Raw genomic sequence first — 22,731 nt, forward strand, 5'->3', positions numbered from 1 at the left:
TGCTGCATTTCTAGGCACAGATTCGAGCTTTAAAGCTCTGTGTCCGTGTTAAAGAGCAGGCTTTCCTGGAGAAAGCAGCAGTTCCCCCCCACCCTAAAAAAAAAAAAGCACTCAGACGCGGAGCTTCAAAGTGCAGACTTGTGCTTTCACCAGACTTGGTCCCTCCAGATGCTGTCCAACCCTGGTCTAAGTAATTAACAAATTCCAGAACTTTTAAGAAATGGCATTATCATTCGAAACCTATGTACCATAAGGCATTTTGCTTTTCTTACCTAACAGAAAACACCACAGCCCTAAGAGAAGAATTTAAGCTTTCTTCCTAGAAGCAGCCCTACTATGCAGCCATAAGTATATAGTGGGGGAGCTACTGGGGCGATTGCCCTGGGTGCAATTGTTTTAGAGGCGGGCCCCAGCCCAAGAAGGCATGCACGCATGTCCTGCAACTGCTCCGCAACAGCAGCAGCACTGAATGGAAGCACTGGTCAGGGGGCGCAATATTTGTCTTAGGGGGCACAATACTTTCCTTGTGCCGGGTACTGGCAACCCATGCTATGCCACTGCATGCAGCAGGGTGAAGTGACCACCCTGAGAGAGAGCCTCTTTCTGGAGAGAGGGGTACTACTGAACTTTATTTCAGGCAGCAAAATGTACTGAGCCAGAAATGATCTTTCTGAGACTAAGCAAAATGAGAAGAAGCCTCAATGATTTAATGACCCCTGTAGAAGGAGATCAAAGGCTGTCACCCTATTCTCACTTAGTACTAAGGGCAAGCCCCTTTCAACATAGTAGCATTTGCCTCTAAGGAATGTGTATGGGATTAGGCTGTACATTATGCCCTCCCCATCTTGAACCTCTGTTTTAATTGTCACCTTTTCCACAGTGCAGCATAAAGCTCATAAGCATTTGGAAAAGGTCTGCTGATTACATTTACTCTGTGCCTCCTTTAAGTGACACACTGACCAATATGTAAATTCAAAGCAGAAATAAACTCCAGACAAGAATTCATAACTTACAGGTTTCTGGATGAAAAACAAGGTTACAGCACCAATGAAAGGTGGATCTGTCAGCAGGGGCTCCAGTATCACTCGCAACGTCCCATACAACTACAAAAGGCAAGGGAACCGCATTTAGTGTAATGTATTCAGCCGCTCACACCATTTAGTAAACTTCAAGTAAAGTGCAGCTATACATACCTGTATTCCTTTCATTCCTACTTTGAACTTGGACAATTCCATGTGAATTTCACAGTCACCTATATAACTGAGAACAAATTAGCATGTCACTAATCTGCAAGGGAAAAAAGCCCTTGAGATACAGAATACCAAACACCCTTCTCATTGTCATAAGCGACTTACCTTAGCTGCAAGTCAGTTGATTACAAAATCAAGAAGGAAACCCAATTGCAAGCTCCCTGTAAACAAGGGGACAAGGGACCAGATTTTCCAAGCGGGGCTGGCCCACCTGCTTTGGGTGGCAGGATCAGCAGGGGCAGCAGATCCAACCTCCAAGGAATGCATCACTTTCCACTGTTACTATTAATGTTTGATTATTATTTTTATATGTGTTGGAAGCTGCCCAGAGTGGCTAGGGCAACCTTAGCCAGATGGGCGGAGTATAAATAACTAAAATATTATAATAATAATATTATTACTGCTGCTACCCTGGTGGCAGCAACAACTGTGGCATGCACTGGAGTGGCATCTAGGCAAATAGGAGGTGCTGCTGGTTTCCTCCCACCCTTGTCCCCACTGTAGATCTTTATCCCTGCCTTGTTCCAGATGTAGATTGTCACTCAATCCTCCTTGCCTGGGGAAACACCATACTGTGGTTCACCTCAAGTGCCAAAATGTCTTGGGCCAGCCATGTCCCCAAGCAAATACATTTTATAAGGTTTCTGAACAAATATGTTTTACAGTTTGCTCACCTGTCTTAGGCAGCTGGCAGCTGCTTAGAAAAGTCAATTTATCTCTCAGATCTTCTTACTATGCCTCTTAGAAAGCTTCCCCCACCCATTGTTTGGATTGTAAAAAAGCAAAAAAAAATCTAAATAAATGTAAGTCTCAAGATTAGCTTTATGCCACTGGTTAGGGGGCAACAAGCTAGTTGCATGCATCTTTTTCTCATCTTTAGAGACTGACCAAAGCACATATTTGTACCAGATTCGAATCTGCAAAGACATACACACAATAACCAGGCTGCAAAATTTCTTTTCATTTTCCAGTTATTTGCAGCTATACAAGTCTAGAACTGAGAGGAACCAGAATTGTTCGGATTTTATGTTCAGCACTGAAAGGAGGTTTAAAATTAAACACCTGCTTAGGGCTCCTTTCTCGTCGCTCTTCCCTCCCCTGCTGCCTCTGCCACTTGCAAGCTGCATTTCCCACCCTAGGCTTATACTCGAGTCAATAGGTTTCCCCAGTTATTTGTGGTAAAATTTGTCAGCTTATACTCGAGTATATATGGTAATTTTATGCATCCCTTCTGAATTAAAAAGCACACATTAAATACCCAGTGACTTCTATAGCAGCCAGTAAGGCATACCAAAGCAAACCTCAGTTTAGTCAAAACTCACATGTCACAGCATCTCCAGAGTCTTAATCTAAACTTGCACATCCTGTGTGAGCTGCATCCCTATGCATCTCTCCAAAGGTTTCAGCATGGATGTCACATCCTGCTCCATACCAAACTGGTTCTTTGAGTTGACATGATGATAACATGCTTATTCAGCTCTTGCAACTCTCACCCACAAATGTGGAGCCCTTCTCAAGCATGCAGTGTGATGCTGCGACAGCCAACAAGGGCTAAGAGCTACATTCCTCTCAACACACCCTGCCCAATTTGACAAATCCAGCGGGAGAACCTTTGCACAGCCAATCCACCCATCAGCCAAAGACTAGCTTCCTTGTGCTTTGAGATATTTTATGTTAGACCTTTTAAACAAAAACATTGTATACACAGCATTTTCAGGAGGAATGTATATATACAAAGCTCTATCACCAAAACCACAGAGAGGCAAATTTAGGCTGTGTACACATTACCATTGGCTCTGGCTCCATTCCATGAGATTAGACGCAATCCATATCTATCCTGATATTTTAGGGAAACTTCCATTCCCTTTTAAACATCTAACAGCTTGGTGTTAAAGCTGTGATGTGCCATTTCCAGCTCGACTTTTGAGGAAGCCATTTATATTTTGGGTCATCCTGCCTCACAAATCGGGCCCTTTTAAACTCCTTTAGCACAACGGATAGTTCAGTTGGTTAGAATGTGGTGCTGATGGCGTCATGGTTGCAGGTTCGATTCCCATATGGGACAGTTGTACATTCCTGCATTGCAGGGGGTTGGACTAGATGATCCCTCAGGATCCCTTCCAACTCTACAATTCTAAGAAGATCCCTTAGTGGAGGCAGCAGCAGCAGCAGCAGCAAAGGCTAGGCCAAAACAGAGCTGTGCAGCAGGATCAGAGGAGGAAAAGACTTGCACAACTTGCTTGTCACAGGGGTATGACAGTGAGCTGATTCACAGATTTAATTGGATACCCGTTTTTCAAACTACTTCCTATGTGACAGCACAAGACACATGCTATTAAATCCAAAATGGGTTGCTCATGCATTGTAGTCTATCAGTTAAATGGATGAGTCATTTCAGATGTGTTAACATTGCTTTGATGCCCAAGTGAACTACGCTCACAAGCTGTTTGGGGGAAGATTGCACAGCAAAGCCTTTAGGTGGGCAGGGCAGGGGGAGCAGAGAAGAAACAGGAGGCCAGATCAAGTAGCAGCCACTTCTCCATGAAGTGGAGCCAATCCCAGAGAAAGAAACAGCACTTGCCTTGGGTGCCAAATGTACCGTAAACAGCACCAAAAGCCACCATGGCTGCAAAGGGACATTCAGAAATGTACTCCAAATGTACTGCTCGGCGGTGAGCAACAGGTGAGTCTGCCCAGCACAAATCAGGCACACAGTTCATAGAAATTTGGCACCGAATGTAAACTGTGCTGCTTTTGGCAGGGATCAGGAGCTTCTGAGGGGCACCTATCCAGCCCAAAAGCCATGGGGCACCAAATCCAAATGGCATGTCAGATATAAGCCAAGGCTGCAAAGGGAGAAATCAGGAGTGCAGTCTCATGCTTGCAATTGTTCAACTGTGGCTTTACCCATCCCGTGCCTAACTTTGGGTCAGTTGCACTGCTGCTGCTTACTGGGAGGCTGGAGGTGGCAGTGAGATGGATCCAACACGGTGGTCCCCGCCAGTGCATTTGCACTGTGGCAACCTCCACCCCATCTCACTCCTCTATCACACACGAAGCAGCAGTGATATGATCAGCCAGAGGTCAGATGAGGAGCAATGCCTCATCACACTATTTACTACTGCTGACAAGTGGGTGTGGCCAGCCCAAAGCAGTCTGAAAGACAAGTATTTCCTTACACTATTACACATTATCACCACCAGCCCACAAAATGCTCGTGTTTTGCCAAAGGGGCGTGTGCGAAATATACTTTTGCGTTAATTGCTGCAACTATTACTCCCCCCCCGACTGCACTTATGCTCACAATCTGTGTGTTTCACATCCTCCAAAGCAGATTGCACTAATCAGGCAATTATACATTGCATGTTACTGGCTTTTCAGATTCCTCCGTTGTCTTTGAGCCACGATGATCAGATTGCATTGACAAGAGCCAAGAAATAAATTATGTCGTCATGTAATCACCATCATGCGGTCTTGTGTAACTCTCGAAGTACTGCCAATTAAGTTACTCAGCTTTGATCAATGTTGATTTCAACCGGTAACGTGCAGCAATGATGCACTTAAGTAAAAAGCAGTCACGGGCATCAACCAAGTCAGCCTTAAGTACCCCTTTAGGGCACCTGCTTGGCTACCATGAGCAGGGCAGTCTCGAGCAGGTCGGCCGCCCTGGCGCTGAGGGGTGGAGATCGCTCTGGCGCCCCCGCCGTCGCAGGGCGCAGCATGGTTTCCATGCGGCGCACCGCGCCACTGGGGGTCTACCTAGAGCCGGCCCTGACCATGAGAACATAATGCTGGAGCAGATGTGCCTTTGGCCCGATTCAGCAGGGCTAGAGATCTTATGTTCTTATGACTGTCAATTCCACACAATCAGCCTTGCTTTTCTAATCTAAACTACAGTGGTGCCTCGCTAGATGAATTTAATTCATCCCACGGGTCTTTTCTTATAATGAAAAATTTGTCCAGCGAATCCCATAGGAATGCATTGAATTTTTTTTAAAAAATTTTTTTGCCCATAGGAACGCATTAATTGAATTTCAATGCATTCCTATGGGAAACCGCGATTCGCTAGATGAATTTTTCATAAAACGAATTCATCCAGCGAGGCAACCTCCGCTATAAAAAACCTTTCGTTAAGTGGAAATTTCGTTAAGCAGGGTATGCGTTAAGCGAGGCACCACTGTATTTCTAAACCACATAGACAAGACTGCAGTAATGCCAACGTTTAACAAAAGCTAAATATAAAATATGGAAATAGGGTTAAGTCAAAACAGCAATGTTTTGTGAGCTGTCTCATACCTGCAAAACTCATATGTCATTTTTTAAACATTAAAAAATCTCCCAACCCCTTTGCAAAAGGTGTAAACTTGCGTGCATTGCCCAAGTCACCATGCCAAAGCGCTCTCTCTCTCTTTCTCTCTCTCTCCAACTCAGCTGCACAGAATGGACTAGCTGAGGCAGGGCACATGTCCACATTTTGTCGCAACTGGTTGTGTACAACTATGCACAGATAAAAGCTAGGCCAGGAAAGAAAAATGTATTGCCCTACAGCAGGGAATGGAATCATGAGTGCAGCATACCAGCATGCTCGGCAGGGGGTTGGACTGGATGGCCCTTGTGGTCTCTTCCAACTCTGCGATTCTATGATTCTATACCAAGAAAAGACAGTGCATTTCCCTGCTGACCTGGACAACTAGAGATCCTGTTCCTCTCTCCCTTCCTCATTCAGAGTCTTTGCTTGCCCTAAGTGATGTCATCACATAACCACACCTGATTACAGAGTCCTGTGTTATTTCCATATTCATCACGTGTTCCCTAATTGGTTGAGATCAGGCAGTGAAGAAGCCTTTCAAAGATAGGGGGGGGGGGGAAATGGCACCAAAGCAGCAAGTTGCAGAAAGAACTGCTGTGGGGGAAAACATGGCAAAATATGATAGGTCCTCATTTCTCCTTAATCTTGACTATTCCCCCCCCCAAAAAAACCCAGCAATTTCACATTGAAAAGCAAACCTCACAAGACTTCAGCATAGAGCTAGAACCTCCCAACCACCAACACTTCGATAGGAAGGAATTCTTCTCCACGTTTAACCTGCTTAGCTTTATTGCAGGTCACATTTAAATTCACTGAAAGTAGTGGAGCATTTGCCACGTTACAGGTGCAAACAGAGAATTCCAGCTGCTCCCACTTTTTCTTTGAGCTGCAGAAAGGATTTGACAGCTGCTCCCAGTTCACAAGGCAAGGCAACATTCTCCAAGGTGCCCAACTGGATGAGCCAGTTTTTCTGTCCACTTGGATCCTCCCCTCTGCTGGGACTCTTCCTTAGGTGACCTCAACACAGCATCCTCTGCGAGTCATAAGGAGGACTGCGGATACCAGCCAAGCAAGACTGGCCTATTTGTAATGGAAAGCTACCTGCATGTCCAAGCCCTATCTGAGAGGACACCCACCAATCATTTTCACAATTATATGCCCTACCCCAGAGGGCACATATAGCTGTGTCCAAGACACTGTTCCATTTTTAAAAAATTAAAAAAAAAAACAAATGCATTCCCCACTAAAGCAACTCAACAACACGTCTTATAAAGAACTGGCTTGAACAAGCCAGCACCACACAATACTTTGCCCAAAGTAGCTTCTCTGGAATCTGCAGTTTTATGGGGTTTTGGAGACTACTGTAGGCTGGGATAGCTCAGTTGGTAGAGCAGGAGACTCTTAATCTCAGGGTTGTGAGTTTGAGTCCCAAAATATTCTTGCATTCCAAGGTGTTGGACTAGATGACACTTGTGGTTCCTTCCAACTCTACAATTCATGATAAATCATTTTACTTTGCCCTTGGAGAGCGAGGGGACACCCAAAGTAATATTGTTGCCACTCCTTTCAGCATACTCTTCCTATTTTATACCTATTTTTATAGCTATAAGGACTAGAAACTTCGAGAAAGTCAAGATGGCAGAAGGATTCAGCACCATAACAAATATAAAATCACATGTTTTGTAGAATATGTGTATCACTCTGCTGGTGAACTTTCACAGGCACCATCCTCATACCTTCAAGTATTTCTTGTTTCTCAAAACCACACCAGTTTTGAGGTTGCTGTTTTTAAAATCTGCCATGTTCTAAATCAGGCATCCCCAAACTTCGGCCCTCCAGATGTTTTGGACTACAATTCCCGCCATCCCTGACCACTGGTCCTGTTAGCTTGGGATCATGGGAGTTGTAGGCCAAAACATCTGGAGGGCCGCAGTTTGGAGATGCCTGTTCTAAATGCAGCCACATCAGAGAGACAGTAATTTGCAGCATCATGAATAAATACTGGCTACAGCTTTTGGTTAGTTAGGAGAGAGCTTAACCACAATCCTGGATTTGGAGGACAGGCTAAGCCAAACCTTTCCTTGCCATAGTATGGGAGCAAAAAATAATAATACTGGTGAGGAGCAAAGCAACTGCAAGTTCCTCTCTGGGAGCCTACACATTCCCATAGTCCTCCTGAGAAGCCATAGCTTGGTTTATCATGATCTGACATGTGAACCAGACTGCAGAGACCCCTTGTAGCTGCCCACTGCACTTTTTCTCTTTTAGCAAAGTAGGAACAGGACTGTATGCAAGCACAGAAATAGCAACAAACAGCACAGGCTCTGCATTAATTAAATAATAATAAATATACTTTCCTTAATGGGCTCAGCATTTTCCCCAAACTATTTTCAAACATCTCTCAGTATAGCAACATATGTCCTTCTATTTGAGGCTCCAGAGGAGGAGGATAAAAATATAATTGATATATAATTGATTCATGGAAAGCAATTCTATCAAGGTGCCCAAGTCAGCTCATTGACTTTCCTTGACCACTGCACTGTAAGATTGGAGAATTCTCAGTGACAAGCTATAGGGCGGGGAGCAATATTTCCCTACCATATTTGCAAGTCCAGGATCACTTGTCTTCTATCGACTTCTTTGGTATAGGCCTTTACTCCTTTGATTTTAGGGCACTGAAAGCAGAGAAGACCCACAGCAGTGTTATCAGCCACTGTGATGAGCAACATACTGAAAAAGGTCCAATTGCCTTGGAAAACAAGTACGAATGTTCAAATATCAGACTAGACCCATTTAAATCCCAGAGGAAACAGGAAACGGAACTTTGAACTTGGTTATAGCAGACAACTTGCCCTCTAAATCCTGTCCTGTTGACATGCTGACTTCTAAATCAGAATGGAACAAGGTTTCCCAAATGGAAGAGGAATTCTGGTATCTTACAATGCTGCTAAACAAAATTCAAGGCAGAGTCAAATATTTTGATTAGACTGTCACTAAGTTGTTACAGTCCTAACAAAGGCTGGCTATTTAGTACACTTCTTGATATATATATTTAAAGAGCTAAAGAGCAGAAACTAAGCAGTTCACACACAGTATAAATGGAGGAATGTCTTCGCAAATTTTGGCCCTTTCTGCTAACAGACTACTTGTCAGGAATAAAGGTATTTAGAATGAGGTGCAAGAAGAGGAGGAGGAAATCTCTCACAAATAGGTACATGGAAGTTACTTTGGTTTTAAGCACTATTCCTCCCCCAGCCCGAGCCACATATCCTAAAATCAATTAGCTTAGGTTTTCACAGCCAATGCCGTCACCTTACCTTGTCTCCAAACTGGATTTTAGTGAATGTACATGTTTTCAAGTGCACGTTCTTTGCTCTGATTTTTGGTTCAAGGACTTCCTTAAATGTTTTTTCCATGATGGTCCCAAAGTATGGCCAGGCCTGTTCAAGGACCTAAATACCGCACAAAGCAGAAAAAAAAAGGATAGAAGCTTTGCATCATACAATGGAGTCTGTACTGTGGTTCTGAGTATCTAAACATAGCAAGCGGGGGGGGGGGGGGGAGAGAGCACTTGCTAGTTTCCATATACAGTATATATTCTCTCTCTCTCTCTCTCTCTCTCTCTCTCTCTCTCTCTCTCTCTCTCTCTCTCTCTCTCTCTCTCTCTGTGTGTGTGTGTGTAGATCGTCTTCCAAAGCAACTACTCTATTCCGAACTTAAAAATGGAAAGTGTAAAGCTGGTGGTCAATAAAATAGGTTTAAAGACTGTCTCAAGGCAAATCTTAAAAAATGTAGTATAAACACTGACAACTGGGAAACAGTGGCCTGCGAGCACTCCAGTTGGAGAACAGCCTTTACCAAAGGTGTCATGGGCTTTGAAGAAACTCGATCTGAGGATGCAAGGGAGAAACATGCTAAGAGGAAGGCAGTCTTGGCAAATCCACACCGTGATCAACTCCCGCCTGGAAATCAATTTCCTCACTGCGGAAGGACGTGTGGATCCAGAATTGGCCTCCACAGTCACTTACAGACCCATAGTTAAAATCGTGTTTATGGAAGATAATTTTACTCGGCTACGAGTGATCGCCAAAGAAGAAGTGTGTGTGTGTGTGTGTGTGTGTGTGTGTGTGTGTGTGTGTGTATTCTAGCAGGAGCACTCAGTGAGGAGTGGAGTCTGCTGCCATTTACTGGGAAGGAGAGAGGGAATGACGAGGTGGTGAAGAGGCTAGCAGTGTGCAAACACATTAATCACACACACACACCCTTTTCACCAACCGTTCCTGGATTCTAGAACAGAAGCAGGAAACACGTTCAGCACCAAGGATTGCACTGAAAACACATGAGAAGGACAGAGGGTCTCAAGTACATGCAGTCCAAAACTAGAATGGCCCTGTGGCCAGTGATAATTCTTATGTAAACCTTATGTAAATTGCCTGAAAAGTGGTATGCCCAACACGAGCAGTTAACCCACCCACTCCACTGGAGCAAATATATTTATTCACTGGACATTTATGTGCTGTGTTTTAGATCTAGCTTTAAAGAGAGTATATAAAGTCTGTCCAGATCAAACTTGTCTTGATGCTGGTTCAGTGCCTCACCTTGTTCAGCCATTCCACCCGTTCAACATCAGGGAAGTGAACCTGGCAAGCAAGAATGAACAAAAAAGTGAGATGTGAGCTCATTTTTTGCAAAAAAGAATTATAGACAGGGTGTAAGTAAAGACAACGGGATTATGAAAGACACTGATGAGAAACTATGGTGCACAGAACAATTTGCGAGGTTCTTTTCAATGTGAGATAGTCTATTGATGTGGGTGCATTGGCAAAATTAGTAATGGGTTTCCAAGGAAGCTTGTGCAAATCTTATTGCTACACATTCCAGAGTACTGTTTTGGGCTCCCCTTTCCCAACAGGGAAATTCAAATTCATTGAATGGCCTTCAGAAGACAGAACAGTCAGGCATTCTTGACAATACAATAAAAAGAAGCAAGCACACAGGCAGGATCAAATTCTCAGTAACAGGAGGCCAGTCCTCCAAAGTCCAAATCCTAAACTTCTGCATTTTTCCTTGCCGTACATTTCAAGCACATCAATTTCCTGCAAACTGTAACTTACTCCTCAAAGAGCTACAATTTCCAGCTCCTTTAACAAACTACAGTTCCCATGATTCCTTGGGGTAAGCCATGTGCTTTAATTATATAGCATGGGTGTCTGTCTGTCTCACACCCATCCAGTTATGCTCTGCCTTGATAAACTAATTAGAGCTCCCTTAGGGAGGAAATCAGTGCTTATTTTAGCCGCTCGACAAGCCAATTATTCTCTATCATGACCAGGCCAGTTTTTCTATGCTGCGTTAACAGGATGCGGCTCAAAACAAGACCAATGAAAGGATGCCTACAAACTATGGAAAGTTAGAACATCTCTTAAACTGCACCCCCCTCCCCCAATACACCAGAAACACTTTTGCTTTGCAGTTTTCACAAGATTATTTCTTCAAAAAAAAAAAAACTCCAACCTATGTAGAATTTACATAGCTTTCCTGACTATGGTGCTTTAGGTTTTTGCTTCTGCACCATTCAGTTCATAGAGCTCAGCCAATTCAAACATGCATTATGTGCCTGTGGAATAGACAGGACCACTTCAGACTCAAGCTGGGACAACTGTGTTTTAAATACACCTCAGGGTAAAAAGATACCCTGATTGTGGAAGGCTAATATGTCAAGAACAAGAAGGGTTTAATCCTTCCATTATTATTGCTGTTTAAGCTGGCATAGCTGCCAAGTACCCCATTTCCCCCGGGAAACCCCCGTTTTTTCTTACCTATTCCCGGCGGTCCCCCCGTATCACGTCTCCCGTTATTCTCCCTTATATTCTCCTATCGGCGGCCTTTTTTTTTCTGATTTGCCCATCTATGGGCACCGAAAATGGCCGGCGCCGGCTTCGAAAGTTGCACTTACGCACTTCCGGACATGCGTAGACGCAACTTTCAAAGCTGGCGGTGGCCATTTTTGGTGCCCATAGATGGGCAAAGCGACACCAAAAGTTCCATCTACGCAACTTCCAGTGTCACGCGGCTGCCGGTCCCAGATTCTGCACTCCGGGACTTGGCAGGTATGAGCTGGTAGAGCATTCAAATACAATGGAACCTTGGTTCTTGAACGCCTTGGTACTCAAACATTTTGGCTCCCGGAAGTGTTCCGGTTTTTGAACGTTTTGAACGTTTTTCGGAAGCCGAATGTCCAATGCGGTTATCAGCTATTGTGTCTGAGGTGCCTGCGCCCATCGGAAGTCACGCCTTGGTTTTTGAATGTTTTGGAAGTTGAACGGACTTCCGGAAAGAATTATGTTCGAGAACCAAGGTACCACTGTACCTGAACCTTCAGTCTGACTATGCTATAGCCTGCTATTTATTAACATTTGAACTGGCTCCAAGAATGACAAATTCTCCATTTGAAGATCTTCTCATTCACAGAATCTCTTGACTCCAAGTTCCTCCCACTACTACGGTATAAATGTTGCTTCTGTAGCACTGTCTGAACGAGCGTTAGTGACATGTAAAATTTGATAGTATACACACTGTTCATGGCCCAGATAGATGTGAATCCAAGACGATTACTGCTGTCCCAAAATATTCACAGCAAAAACTTAACCCTGTCTACTGAGAGGTAAGACCTATTGATGTCAATGGGGCTTACTCCCTAGCAAATTGGATTGCAGCCTCAGCAATCTGCTTCCACAAGTGCACTTGGGGAAAGTCTCACCTTAATTCAAATACAGTTTTATTAGAAAGGTAGAGCACATGTCATGCATTCCAAAAGTCCAAAGTTCAAGCCCAGCATTTCTTTTTTAGTTGAATAGTTGAAATGATCACATCATGGCCATACCTCTAGCCAAGCCTAGGGAACACTGCTGTCTCTCAGAGTAGACAATGTTGAGATTGATAGACAGATCTGACATGATATAAAGGAGCTTCATTCTTATGAATTAATTTGCATCTTTTCTTTTAAGAGTGGAGGTTTCAAGCTAAGTCTAGTTCTTTCCATCTACAAATTAAAACATAAAAGCCCTCCAGCATGCTTTTCTACACATAAGCAGTTACTATGTTTTTTTCTAGAGGTCAACACACACAGGATTTTAAAATCACCTCATCTTCTACAGTAAATGGTAGTAACACATTGGTGCTACTCTTACATGATAAAATGTGCAAGTGCTAGAGATCAAACACTGCTGGCATTTATGGTAGTAATACAGTAAAGGAGACAAATACCACAGGGACCAAGTGGCATTGACCTCAACTGTGAAACCTTTCTGCACTACGAATTGTGATTTTCATACTAATCAAATCTCTCTATATGATACCAGTTATTACACCTTTAATGCACAAATGAGCTACATCTTACTTCAATGTTCTAAGAGAATAATGTCTACCTAGATTATTTGTGATAAAATGTAAATTTCTCTAAGGGAATAATGTTCTGAATGTAGATCCAAATTTATGATGTTTTAATTATTTGGTTGTATACTTCCATGGTGTTGTTTTTACAAAAATGAATTGGTGGTTTAAAAACACTCTTATAAAATAGTTTGCCAGTGTCAGTGGAAATGTTTTACGACAGCAAATAGTATGCCAACCTCCCCAGAAACTGGGGAGAGCTTTGATGGGTATCAGCAATCTGCAAAAATGAAGTCACCCCACCTTGTGCAAAGTCACCACTGAATAGAACCTAAAGTTCTTCCTTGCCTATGATAAGAATGTTATAGCTAACCTTCAGTTTTACAGGTGTAAATAGAAAGTGGAGCATTGCTGTCCAGTAAAAACAAAATGTTTTTCACCTTGACAGCTTCCTCTTTGTTACACAAGAGCAAATGCCACAACATGCAAATAACTGGGCTGGAACAATTGCAGGAAGCAAGATCTGAGAGAGAAAACATCTGTATCGTATGTTGTATTCAATGTTAATGCTTTATATTGGGTATACTGTGTATTTATGTATATGTGTTCCAAGTGTTTGGAGACCTTTTAACTTCAAGCAACTAATTACTCTAATATAATAATAATAGTAATAGTAATAATTTCTCCCTCTAAGATGTTGCCCTTCCCCCTCAAAGTGAGACACGTCTAATACTTACTTTGGAGTAAGTACCACTGAACACTTCAGGTCCTACTTCTGAGTAAACATGCAGAAGTTTGTATTAATGTATTAGGTAGGCTGTTGATACCTCCACAAGCAATATCTACTGGTGGATCTGAGTGAAACTTCCTGCAGAATCAGTACTGGGAATTATAAACCCAATGATTTAACAATAGAAAGTTATCAGGCAGAAATAAAAAAAAAACATGCAATGCCAATTATTTTACTCTCAGCCTTAGCGTTCATAACCTGCAAAACTGGTGCATTAGTTGCATGCCTTAGACCAGGTCTTTATTCAGCTCTGTTCGCCAGTTTGCAGTTAGGGTTTGTAAAACTTGAATATTTGATTTGCACTTGTACAGTGGTACCCCAGGTTAAGAACCTAATTCATTCTGGAGGTCCGTTCTTAACCTGAAACACCACTTTAGCCAATGGGGCCTCCCACTGCTGCCATGCGGCCGCGCCTGTTCTCATCCTGAAGCAAAGTTCTTAACCCGAGGTACTATTTCTGGGTTAGCGGAGTCTGTAACCTGAAGCGTCTGTAACCTGAGGTACCACTGTATATGCAGGTCATCCCAATGCATGGCTCATGGCAGAGCAAGTCAAAAATAGGGAGAAAAAAACCCCCAACACCAAATCCATGTACTGAAGCAAACCAGAAGTGGCAGCTGAATCCTGCTTTAACACTGGCAATCAGGCAATGTCACACTGCACCCGAGAGTAGGAAGCTAGCTTGAATGGTGTAGGATAGGTAACATGGCAGACACACAACTGTCCATTCCCTGCACCACAGCATCTGCTTCACTCTGCCTTGTGGCAGGGCTGACCCTGACTTGTGGGGCGCAGAAGATGGTCCACTTCTGAACTAGTTTGTTTCACCTATTGACTCATTTGCTAGAGCATCACCTAGGCATTCCATTCAGGTTGAGGATTTGACAGTATATTATATACAAAGTAATGGAAGCATCAAATAGAAGAGTGTTTCCTGACAATTCCATCCCAGTGACTGAAGCTAGCTAGACAACTGGCAGGTTCGAGTTTGATGTCAAGAATGAGGGCCCCTCCCACTGCAAGAAAGCAGTAAAAACTTAAAAGCATGCATAATAAAACCTTACACATGGGGAAAGCTCTAAACAGGCCCGACTGATGCAACCTTCTGCTGTTTACGCTACCCAGACCAACACTTTCATCACAGTTACCTTGTGGTGGTGAATGTATCCTATGGCACGCCAAGGGGAAATGATCACACAGAGGCATCTAGCTTTAAAGCACTTCCTTCTGAAAGTCTAATAATGTTCTCAGATATTTATAACTGCCAACACCTTTACTGCGAAAAATATTTTTTTCCAGTGAAGGAGGAAAAGCTGCTCTTGACCTTCTGCACATTATGTTGTACAGAAGTAAAAGAGAAAGCTATGAAGCAATAGAAACTTGACAAGCAACATTCAAGGATGGGAAAATATTTCAGATACTTTAGGCAACGTGATAATACACTGGAAATTCCAGAGTACAATACCAAGGCCTGCTTCTGCCGGGGAGGTGTGTGTGTGTGTGTGTGTGTGTGTGTGTGTGTGTAGATCCTTGTGGGGGAGTCAAGGATTAGTGATATTCCGGGGTGGGGTGGGGGGAGAGGCTGAAACACAGACAAAGACTAGGTTCACGTTCTCATTTACTGTGCACTCCCAGAGTCGCCAGTGCTGGGGTTTTCATCCATGTTTACTCTCCCAAATGCATATGTATCGTTTGTTATAAGATACATCAGTCATTCCTAATACATCTCTAGCCAAGGTGTGAACACCTTTGCATAGGGTAAAAACATCCCTGTTCATAAATGTGCTGGCCCCCCCAATATAAGAACATAAGAAGAGACTGCTGGATCAGGCCAATGTCTCTTCTAGTCCAACATCCTGTTTTCACAGTGGCCAACCAGGTGGCTGTGGGAAGACCATATGCAGGATCTGAGCACTTTCCCCTCCTGTGGATGCCAGCAACTCATATTCAGAATTATTGCTGCCTCCAACTGAAAGAGGCAGAGCAATAGCCATCTGTGTACACCAGAGGTGCACAACCTTCAGCCATCTAGAGGTTTCTGGACTACAACTCCCATCAGCCCCAGCCAGCATAGCCAGTGATGAGGGATGATGGGGGGTGTAGTTCAACAACATTTGGAAGCCTGCGGGTTGTGTACCCCTGGTGTACACAAACAGAAATTAATCAAAGCCATACTGATGTGAAGAGCTGGGAGGGGGAACAGCTGTGAAATGCAGGGGAGGGGGACAACTTCACTGCTCTCTCAGGTGGTAATGTGAACACATCTTAAACTGTTTGGAGAAAGGGCGGGATGCAAAAATGATGCAATGCATAAATAAATAAGCTGCTAGTGCTACAATACCACTCAAGGATTAAAGAAGGATACACTAATATAATATTTAGGAGTCACAAGGGTTCCCTGAAGAAAGATTTTCTTGTGATCCAAGGTTCTCCAAGAATGTGGCTCAAAACAAACAAACAAATGTGGATTCTGGTGGTTTCTGAGTGCCCTGAAGACAGTACTGAAAGGGATGTTTGGTGGAGAGAGGTGAACAATATCAAAGCTATGAGTGCAGATCTCCTTCATGGATCACTGCCTTGTCGTGGCGAAGGGGCTTGAATAACTCAGAGAAGCTATGAGCTATGCCATGCAGGGCCACCCAAGATGGACAGGTTATAGTGGAGAACTTTGACTAAACGTGATCCACCTGGAGCAGGAACTGGTAAGCCACTCCAGTATCCCTGCCAAGAAAACTCCATGGACAAAGACAACAGGCATATAAAAGTTATGACGCTGGAAGATGAGACGCTCAGGTCGGAAGGCATCCAACATGCTACTGAGGAAGAGCGGAGGACAAGTACAAGTAGATTCAGAGCTGATGAAGCGGCTGGGCCAAAGCCGAAATGTCACTCATGTTGCCGATATGCCTGGAAGCGAAAGGAAAGTCCAATATTGTAAAGAAAAATGTTGCATAGGACCTGGAATGTAAGAACCATGAACCTTGGTAAGCTGGATGTGGTCACAAATGAGATGGCAAGAATAAATATTGACATCCTGGCATCAGTGAACTAAAATGGATGGGAATAGGCAAATTCAGTTCAGATGACCATCATATCTACTACTGTGGGCAAGAATCCCATAAAAGAAATGGAGTGGCCCTCATAGTCAACAAAAGAGTGGTGAAAGCTGTACTGGGATGCAATCTCAAAAATGATAGAATGATCTCAATATGAATCCAAGGCAAAGCTTTCCAACAACACAAGAGACGACTCTACGCATGGACATCACTAAATGGGCGGCATCGAAATCAGATTGATTATATTCTCTGCAGCTAAAGATGGAGAAGCTTTATACAGTCAGCAAAAACAAGACCTGGAGCTGACTGTAACTCAGATCATCAGCTTCTTATAGCAAAATTCCAGCTTAAACTAAAGAAAGTAGGAAAAACCACTGGGCCAGTAAGACTCAATCTAAATCAAATCCCTTATGAATACACAGTGGAAGTGCGGAACAGGTTTAAGGATTTAGATTTGGTGGACAGAGTGCCTGAAGAACTACGGATGGAGGCTCGTAACATTATACAGGAGGCAGCAATGAAAACCATTCCAATGAAAAGGAAATGCAAGAAAGCAAAGTGACTATCCAATGAGGCCTTACAAATAGCGGGGGAGAGAAGGCAAGCTACAGTTAGAACTGGATATGGAATAACTGATTGGTTCAAAATTGGGAAAGGAGTACGACAAGGCTGTATATTGTCTCCCTGCTTATTTAACTTATATGCAGAATTCATCATGCGAAAGGCTGGACTGGATGAATCCCAAGCCAGAACTAAGATTGCCGGAAGAAATATCAACAACCTCAGATATGCTGATGACACAACCTTGATGGCAGAAAGTGAGGAGGAATTAAAGGACCTTTTAACGAGGGTGAAAGAGGAGAGCGCAAAATATGGTCTGAAGCTCAACATCAAAAAAACTAAGATCATGGCCACTGGTCCCATCACCTCCTGGAAAATAGAAGGGGAAGAAATGGAAGCCGTGAGAGATTTTACATTCTTGGGTTCCATGATCACTGCAGATGGTGACAGCAGTCACGAGATTAAAGGACGCCTGCTTCTTGGGAGAAAAGCAATGACAAACCTAGGCAGCATCTTAAAAAGCAGAGACGTCACCTTGCCGACAAAGGTCCGTATAATTAAAGCTATGGCTTCCCCAGTAGTGATGTATGGAAGTGAGAGCTGGACCATAAAGAAGGCTGATCGTCGAATAATTGATGCCGAATAATTGATGCTGGAGGAAACTCTTGAGAGTCCCATGGACTGCAAGAAGATCAAACCTATCCATTCTGAAGGAAATCAGCCCTGAGTGCTCACTGGAAGGACAGATCGTGAAGCTGAGGCTCCAATACATTGGCCACCTCATGAGAAGAGAAGACTCCCTGGAAAAGACCCTGATGTTGGGAAAGATTGAGGGCACAAGGAGAAGGGGACGACAGAATACGAGATGGTTGGACAGTGTTCTCAAAGCTACCAACATGACTCTGACCAAACTGCGGAAGGCGTGCTCTGGTCCATGGGGCATGAAGAGTCGGACACGACTAAATGACTAAACAACAACAACATGGGTGCAGATGGGACTTGAAGGAGGAGTAGCAATATCTACCTTCCCAGGTAAAAGATTGGGGGGAAATTGAGAGGAGACCCAGGGGTGAGAGCTGGGAGAGAAGCCTGCAACAAGGGAATGGTGTGGTTACATTTAATGCATGCAAGTTGAGCTTCTATAGAATAGTATTTGGAAATAGCCCACAACCCCTGTTTTGCATGCTGCCATTCTTTCTCTTGCTTAATTTTAAACTGTTGAATTAATTAAGTTAGCATATTTACACTGTTTTATACAATGCTCTTTGGGCTGATTTTTAAATATTTATTTGCTGAGATCATGTTGATTTCAAGTTGCTCCTCCTCCTCCTTTTTTTGGAATTGTTATACTTGCTCTTGTTCATCCTGTGAATCACCTTAGGCACAGTTTTGTGAGGAAGCAACACAGAAACAGATGATCAAAGCTTATGATCAAATTGCCTCAGGATCAAGTGTAGCAAATTGCACTTTTCCCTCTGCATGTAACTGCTCTTGTAGAGCCAATTGGATTTCAAGCAGAGAACACTACAGTGTATGAGTTTGACAGTGCAATCCTATTCCTCACAATGCAAACACTTGCTTCAGAGTAGGGTTTTCCCTCAGGACCTCAACAGGAGAAGAAAGGTTTAAGTTCCCTCTCTGATCTCCTTCATTATCAATCCCAGCTGATGCAACTCTACATTTAAAACAACAGCAGCAGCAGCAGCAGGTTAAGAAACAAAAAATGGCACCCAGTTAAGTTTTAACCAGAATAGGCCCACTGAAATTAACAGGCCCAACTTAATCATGTTCATCTGTTTCACTCAAGCTTTACTCTAGGTAAAGCTTAGCTGACTATCACACAAATACCCATTAACCACACATGTGGTTTGCCCAGGGCTACGTACAGAGAGCACAATAAATCTGAACTCCAAACCCTCCATCATCTCAGTTCACTGAACAGATGAACCACCACAGTTATTTTAGCCATCACTGTTACATCTAATTAATGTCAGTGGCCTCACAAGCACATACATTTCACGATACTGCCTGTTATCCAAGTGTTTGACTGGGACTATTCAGATGCTGTACAAAACCTTTACCTTAATATAAAAGTGGGGGGAGGCAGAGGTCAGGTGTGTCCCCTTGTCAAAAAACATTTCCCTCTCATTGTGGTGATAAACTAACACTGTCAACCTCTGAAGAAGTGTGCATGCACACGAAAGCTCATACCTATGACAAACTTAGTTGGTCTCTAAGGTGCTACTGGAAGGAATTTTTTTAATTTTTTGTTTCGACTAAGTCAGACCAACACGACTACCTACCGGTACCTGTAACAACTGTCAAGCTCAGTTACATCTTTAGAGAACCTCTAGAAATCATCAGAAGATGGGGAATCTGTACCTTTAAAATGCATTCCTGACCGCTGGTCATGCTGGCTGAGACAGATTTGAAATGGGAAACCAACAACATTTTACCTCTTCACTATCAGGACAGCCAATCAGAAGAAGAAACAAGTACAGGGGAAACAACTGCAAACAACTACAGGTGGAAGCCATAAGTTTTAAGTTTTCTTTCCTGATAACAGTTTTTGTTTTAACCGTTTCATAAGCTGCCTTGAGCCTGAAAAAGGCAGCACAGAAATGTATGAGGCTGCAATCCTATAAGCACTTAACCAGAAGTAAATCCCACTGAATTCAGTGGGGCATACTTCTCAGAAGAATTTTACAGGATTGTGTTGTAAGTGGCCTACAACATTTCAGAAGCATGCTTTTAAACATCAACCAGTTTGACCACAAAAGATTATAAAAAACCATTTAAAAACATTTAAAGGGTATTAACAGCAATTAAATATACATTACAAAACCAGATACTGAAAGCTAGACACCCATTTGACTTTCAAGGCCTCATGGGGAAAGAATCTGTAAAGTTATGATTCCAGTGACAAGAACACTCCACTCCAATCTTAGATTTCTATTGAGTATGGACCAGAGCAGAGGTCAGCAATCTTTTTCAGCACTTTTGGGGGAAATGAATGAATTCCTATGCCCCACAAATAACCCAGAGATGCATTTTAAATAAAAGGAAACATTCCTTTTACTTATGTAAAAACAAACTGATTCCTGGACCGTCGTGGGCTGGATTGAGAAGGCGATTGGGCGATCTGGCCTCAGGGCTTTAGGTTGCCTACCCCTGGACCAGAGGAGCACTTCAGTGCAGTAGCTTATTGATATTAAAAAGTCACAAGTATTAGCAGATAATTTTACTTATGTACTTACAATAAGCTGGGCTGGCATCTCTTGGCTTAGTTACCACTTACCTCCAAAGTTTCAAACCAATCTTTCAACATGATACCACCAGAATGGAGAATTACCATTCAGAAAAAGTGATAAATTACAAGGGTGATTACTGCTTTTCAGTTTCAAAAACAGACAACCTGAAAGGGAATCTGCTTTGGCCTAAAGATCGTTTCAGTTTCCCTCTGAAAACCTCACCTGTTTAGAAACTGAATATGTAGCAGTTTATTAATGCGTAAAGATAAACCTCAGCGCAAACAAATAAACCTCAGCGCTGATAAATAAGGAAACGAGCACCATTTTTCCAGATTGCCATACGGGATCCAAAGCGGCCCCCCACAAGCGCCCTTCAGAATAGCTACGCCAGCAGCAGCGCCAGCTCCCGGGTCCCACAGGGCTCTTCTTCACCCGCCCCCCCCCCGCGCGCTTACCCAGGCCGGCAGCTGCTGCAAGGCGATGCCCTGGCTGATGGCTTGCTTCTCATCCTCGACGAGCCCGAAGGCTGCCAGCAGCCTGGAGCGCTTCTCGCGCCGGTTCCTCCGCCACCACATCCACAGCAGCAAGCCGATGAGCACCCAGCTCGAGCTGAGCCCCACGTAGCCGGCCAGGTACACCGGCGCGAGGCACAGCAGCGCGCGCGCCGCGAAGGAGCCCAGGTGCCGGAGGACCGGAGACACGGGCTTCGCCTCCCCCGACGACGCCGGCGCTCCTGCGCTCGGCTCAACGCCCGGTGGAGCCGTCGCCGGCATGGCAAGGAAGAGGAAGACGCAGCAGCAGCAGCAGCAGAAGAAGAAGCGGAACTGCTCCCAAGCGAAGGACCGGCGGCGGCGGCGGCGCTTTCCCCGACCGTCCAGCCAGGCGCTTCGACAGAGCGGGCGCTTCTCTAGCGCGCGGAGAGTTCCAAAGGAGCGACCATCGCGGACGCCACTCAGCGGCTCCAAGACTTCACACAGCCCGAGCCACTCAGGTGTTGTTGTTGTGGCGCTTGGCCCCGCCCACCTGGGCTTCTCCCAAGGGAGGGGATAGGTGGGAGAGACCATGGGCGGAAGAGGCACCCACTGCTCTCTGCTGCCCTCTAGAGTGCGTCTCGTTTCATGGCAGCTGAGGAAGCTACTATTGGTCCATCAAGCAAAGGGCCGTCTACACCAGGGGTTGTCAACCTGGTCCCTAGTGGGCGTTTCAGGATTCTAGGTGGGCAATAGGGAGTTCTACGGCACAAGTTGAATCCTCCTTTCATGGAGCACTGGTGGGCGGTGAGGAAATTTTACCATCAAGGAAGATGCATTATGCGCGGTAGGTATAAAAAGGTTGACTACCCCTGGTCTATGGGATGCAGGTGGATTAAACCAGTGTTTCTCACCCTTTTTTGGGCCACGGCACACTTGTTCCGTGAAAAAAATCACGAGGCACACCACCATTAAAAAAGTTAAAAAATTTAACTCTGTGCCGCCCTATATTATAATTATGACCGTAAGAAACACTTGCCAAATATTGCTTTCCGGCGGGTTAGTGTTGTGTATTGGCGGCCGCCAGGCTCGTTTGCACTGAGCTTTGGGAAAGAGGAGGAGAAATATTGCTTTCCGGCGGGTCAGTGTTGTTTATTGGTGGCCGCCAGGCACGTGACAATGCAAATCGCCCTTCCAGTCACCGCACGTTGCGGCACACCAGCTAGCGTCTCGCGGCACACTAGTGTGCCGCGGAACAGTGGTTGAGAAACGCTGGATTAAACCACAGAGCCTAGGGCTTGCCAATCAGAAGGTTGATGGTTTGAATCCCCCCCCCCCGATGGGGTGAGCTCCTGTTGTTCGGTCCCAGCTCCTGCCAACCTAGCAGTTCGAAAACATGTCAAAGTGCAAGTAGATAAATAGGTACAGCTCCGGCGGGAAGGTAAATGGCATTAGTCATTCTGGCCACATGACCCGGAAGCTGTATGCTGGCTCCCTTGGCTAGTTTTTTTTTTTTTTGCCTTTGTTTCATTTTTTTTTTATTTGAAAACCTTTATTACTTGTTAAAAATTACACAATTCCAAAATTACAAAGAAAATGCGTATATAGAAAAGGAATACATATGATCCAATTACAAAACCAAAATATACATA

The 22,731-nt window shown here is 44.1% G+C and overlaps 1 protein-coding gene across 2 annotated transcripts in view; it reads right to left on the bottom strand.

The window, feature by feature from the left end:
• Positions 1 to 21,571, bottom strand: part of ESYT3 (extended synaptotagmin 3) — a 44,271-nt gene extending 22,700 nt beyond the window's left edge. For both annotated transcript variants that reach the window (XM_060279091.1, XM_060279097.1), the window contains exons 1-6: positions 21,065 to 21,571; positions 10,158 to 10,199; positions 8,877 to 9,011; positions 8,158 to 8,234; positions 1,194 to 1,260; positions 1,014 to 1,103 (exon numbers count right to left, since the gene is read on the bottom strand). In XM_060279091.1, the coding sequence (XP_060135074.1) occupies positions 1,014 to 1,103; positions 1,194 to 1,260; positions 8,158 to 8,234; positions 8,877 to 9,011; positions 10,158 to 10,199; positions 21,065 to 21,382 (729 nt within the window). In that variant the 5' untranslated portion in view covers positions 21,383 to 21,571. The remainder of the gene's footprint in view (positions 1 to 1,013; positions 1,104 to 1,193; positions 1,261 to 8,157; positions 8,235 to 8,876; positions 9,012 to 10,157; positions 10,200 to 21,064) is intronic.
• Positions 21,572 to 22,731: the final 1,160 nt, after the last annotated feature.

This window comes from Zootoca vivipara, chromosome 1 (genome assembly GCF_963506605.1).
Source record: "Zootoca vivipara chromosome 1, rZooViv1.1, whole genome shotgun sequence".
Lineage (NCBI taxonomy): Eukaryota > Metazoa > Chordata > Lepidosauria > Squamata > Lacertidae > Zootoca > Zootoca vivipara.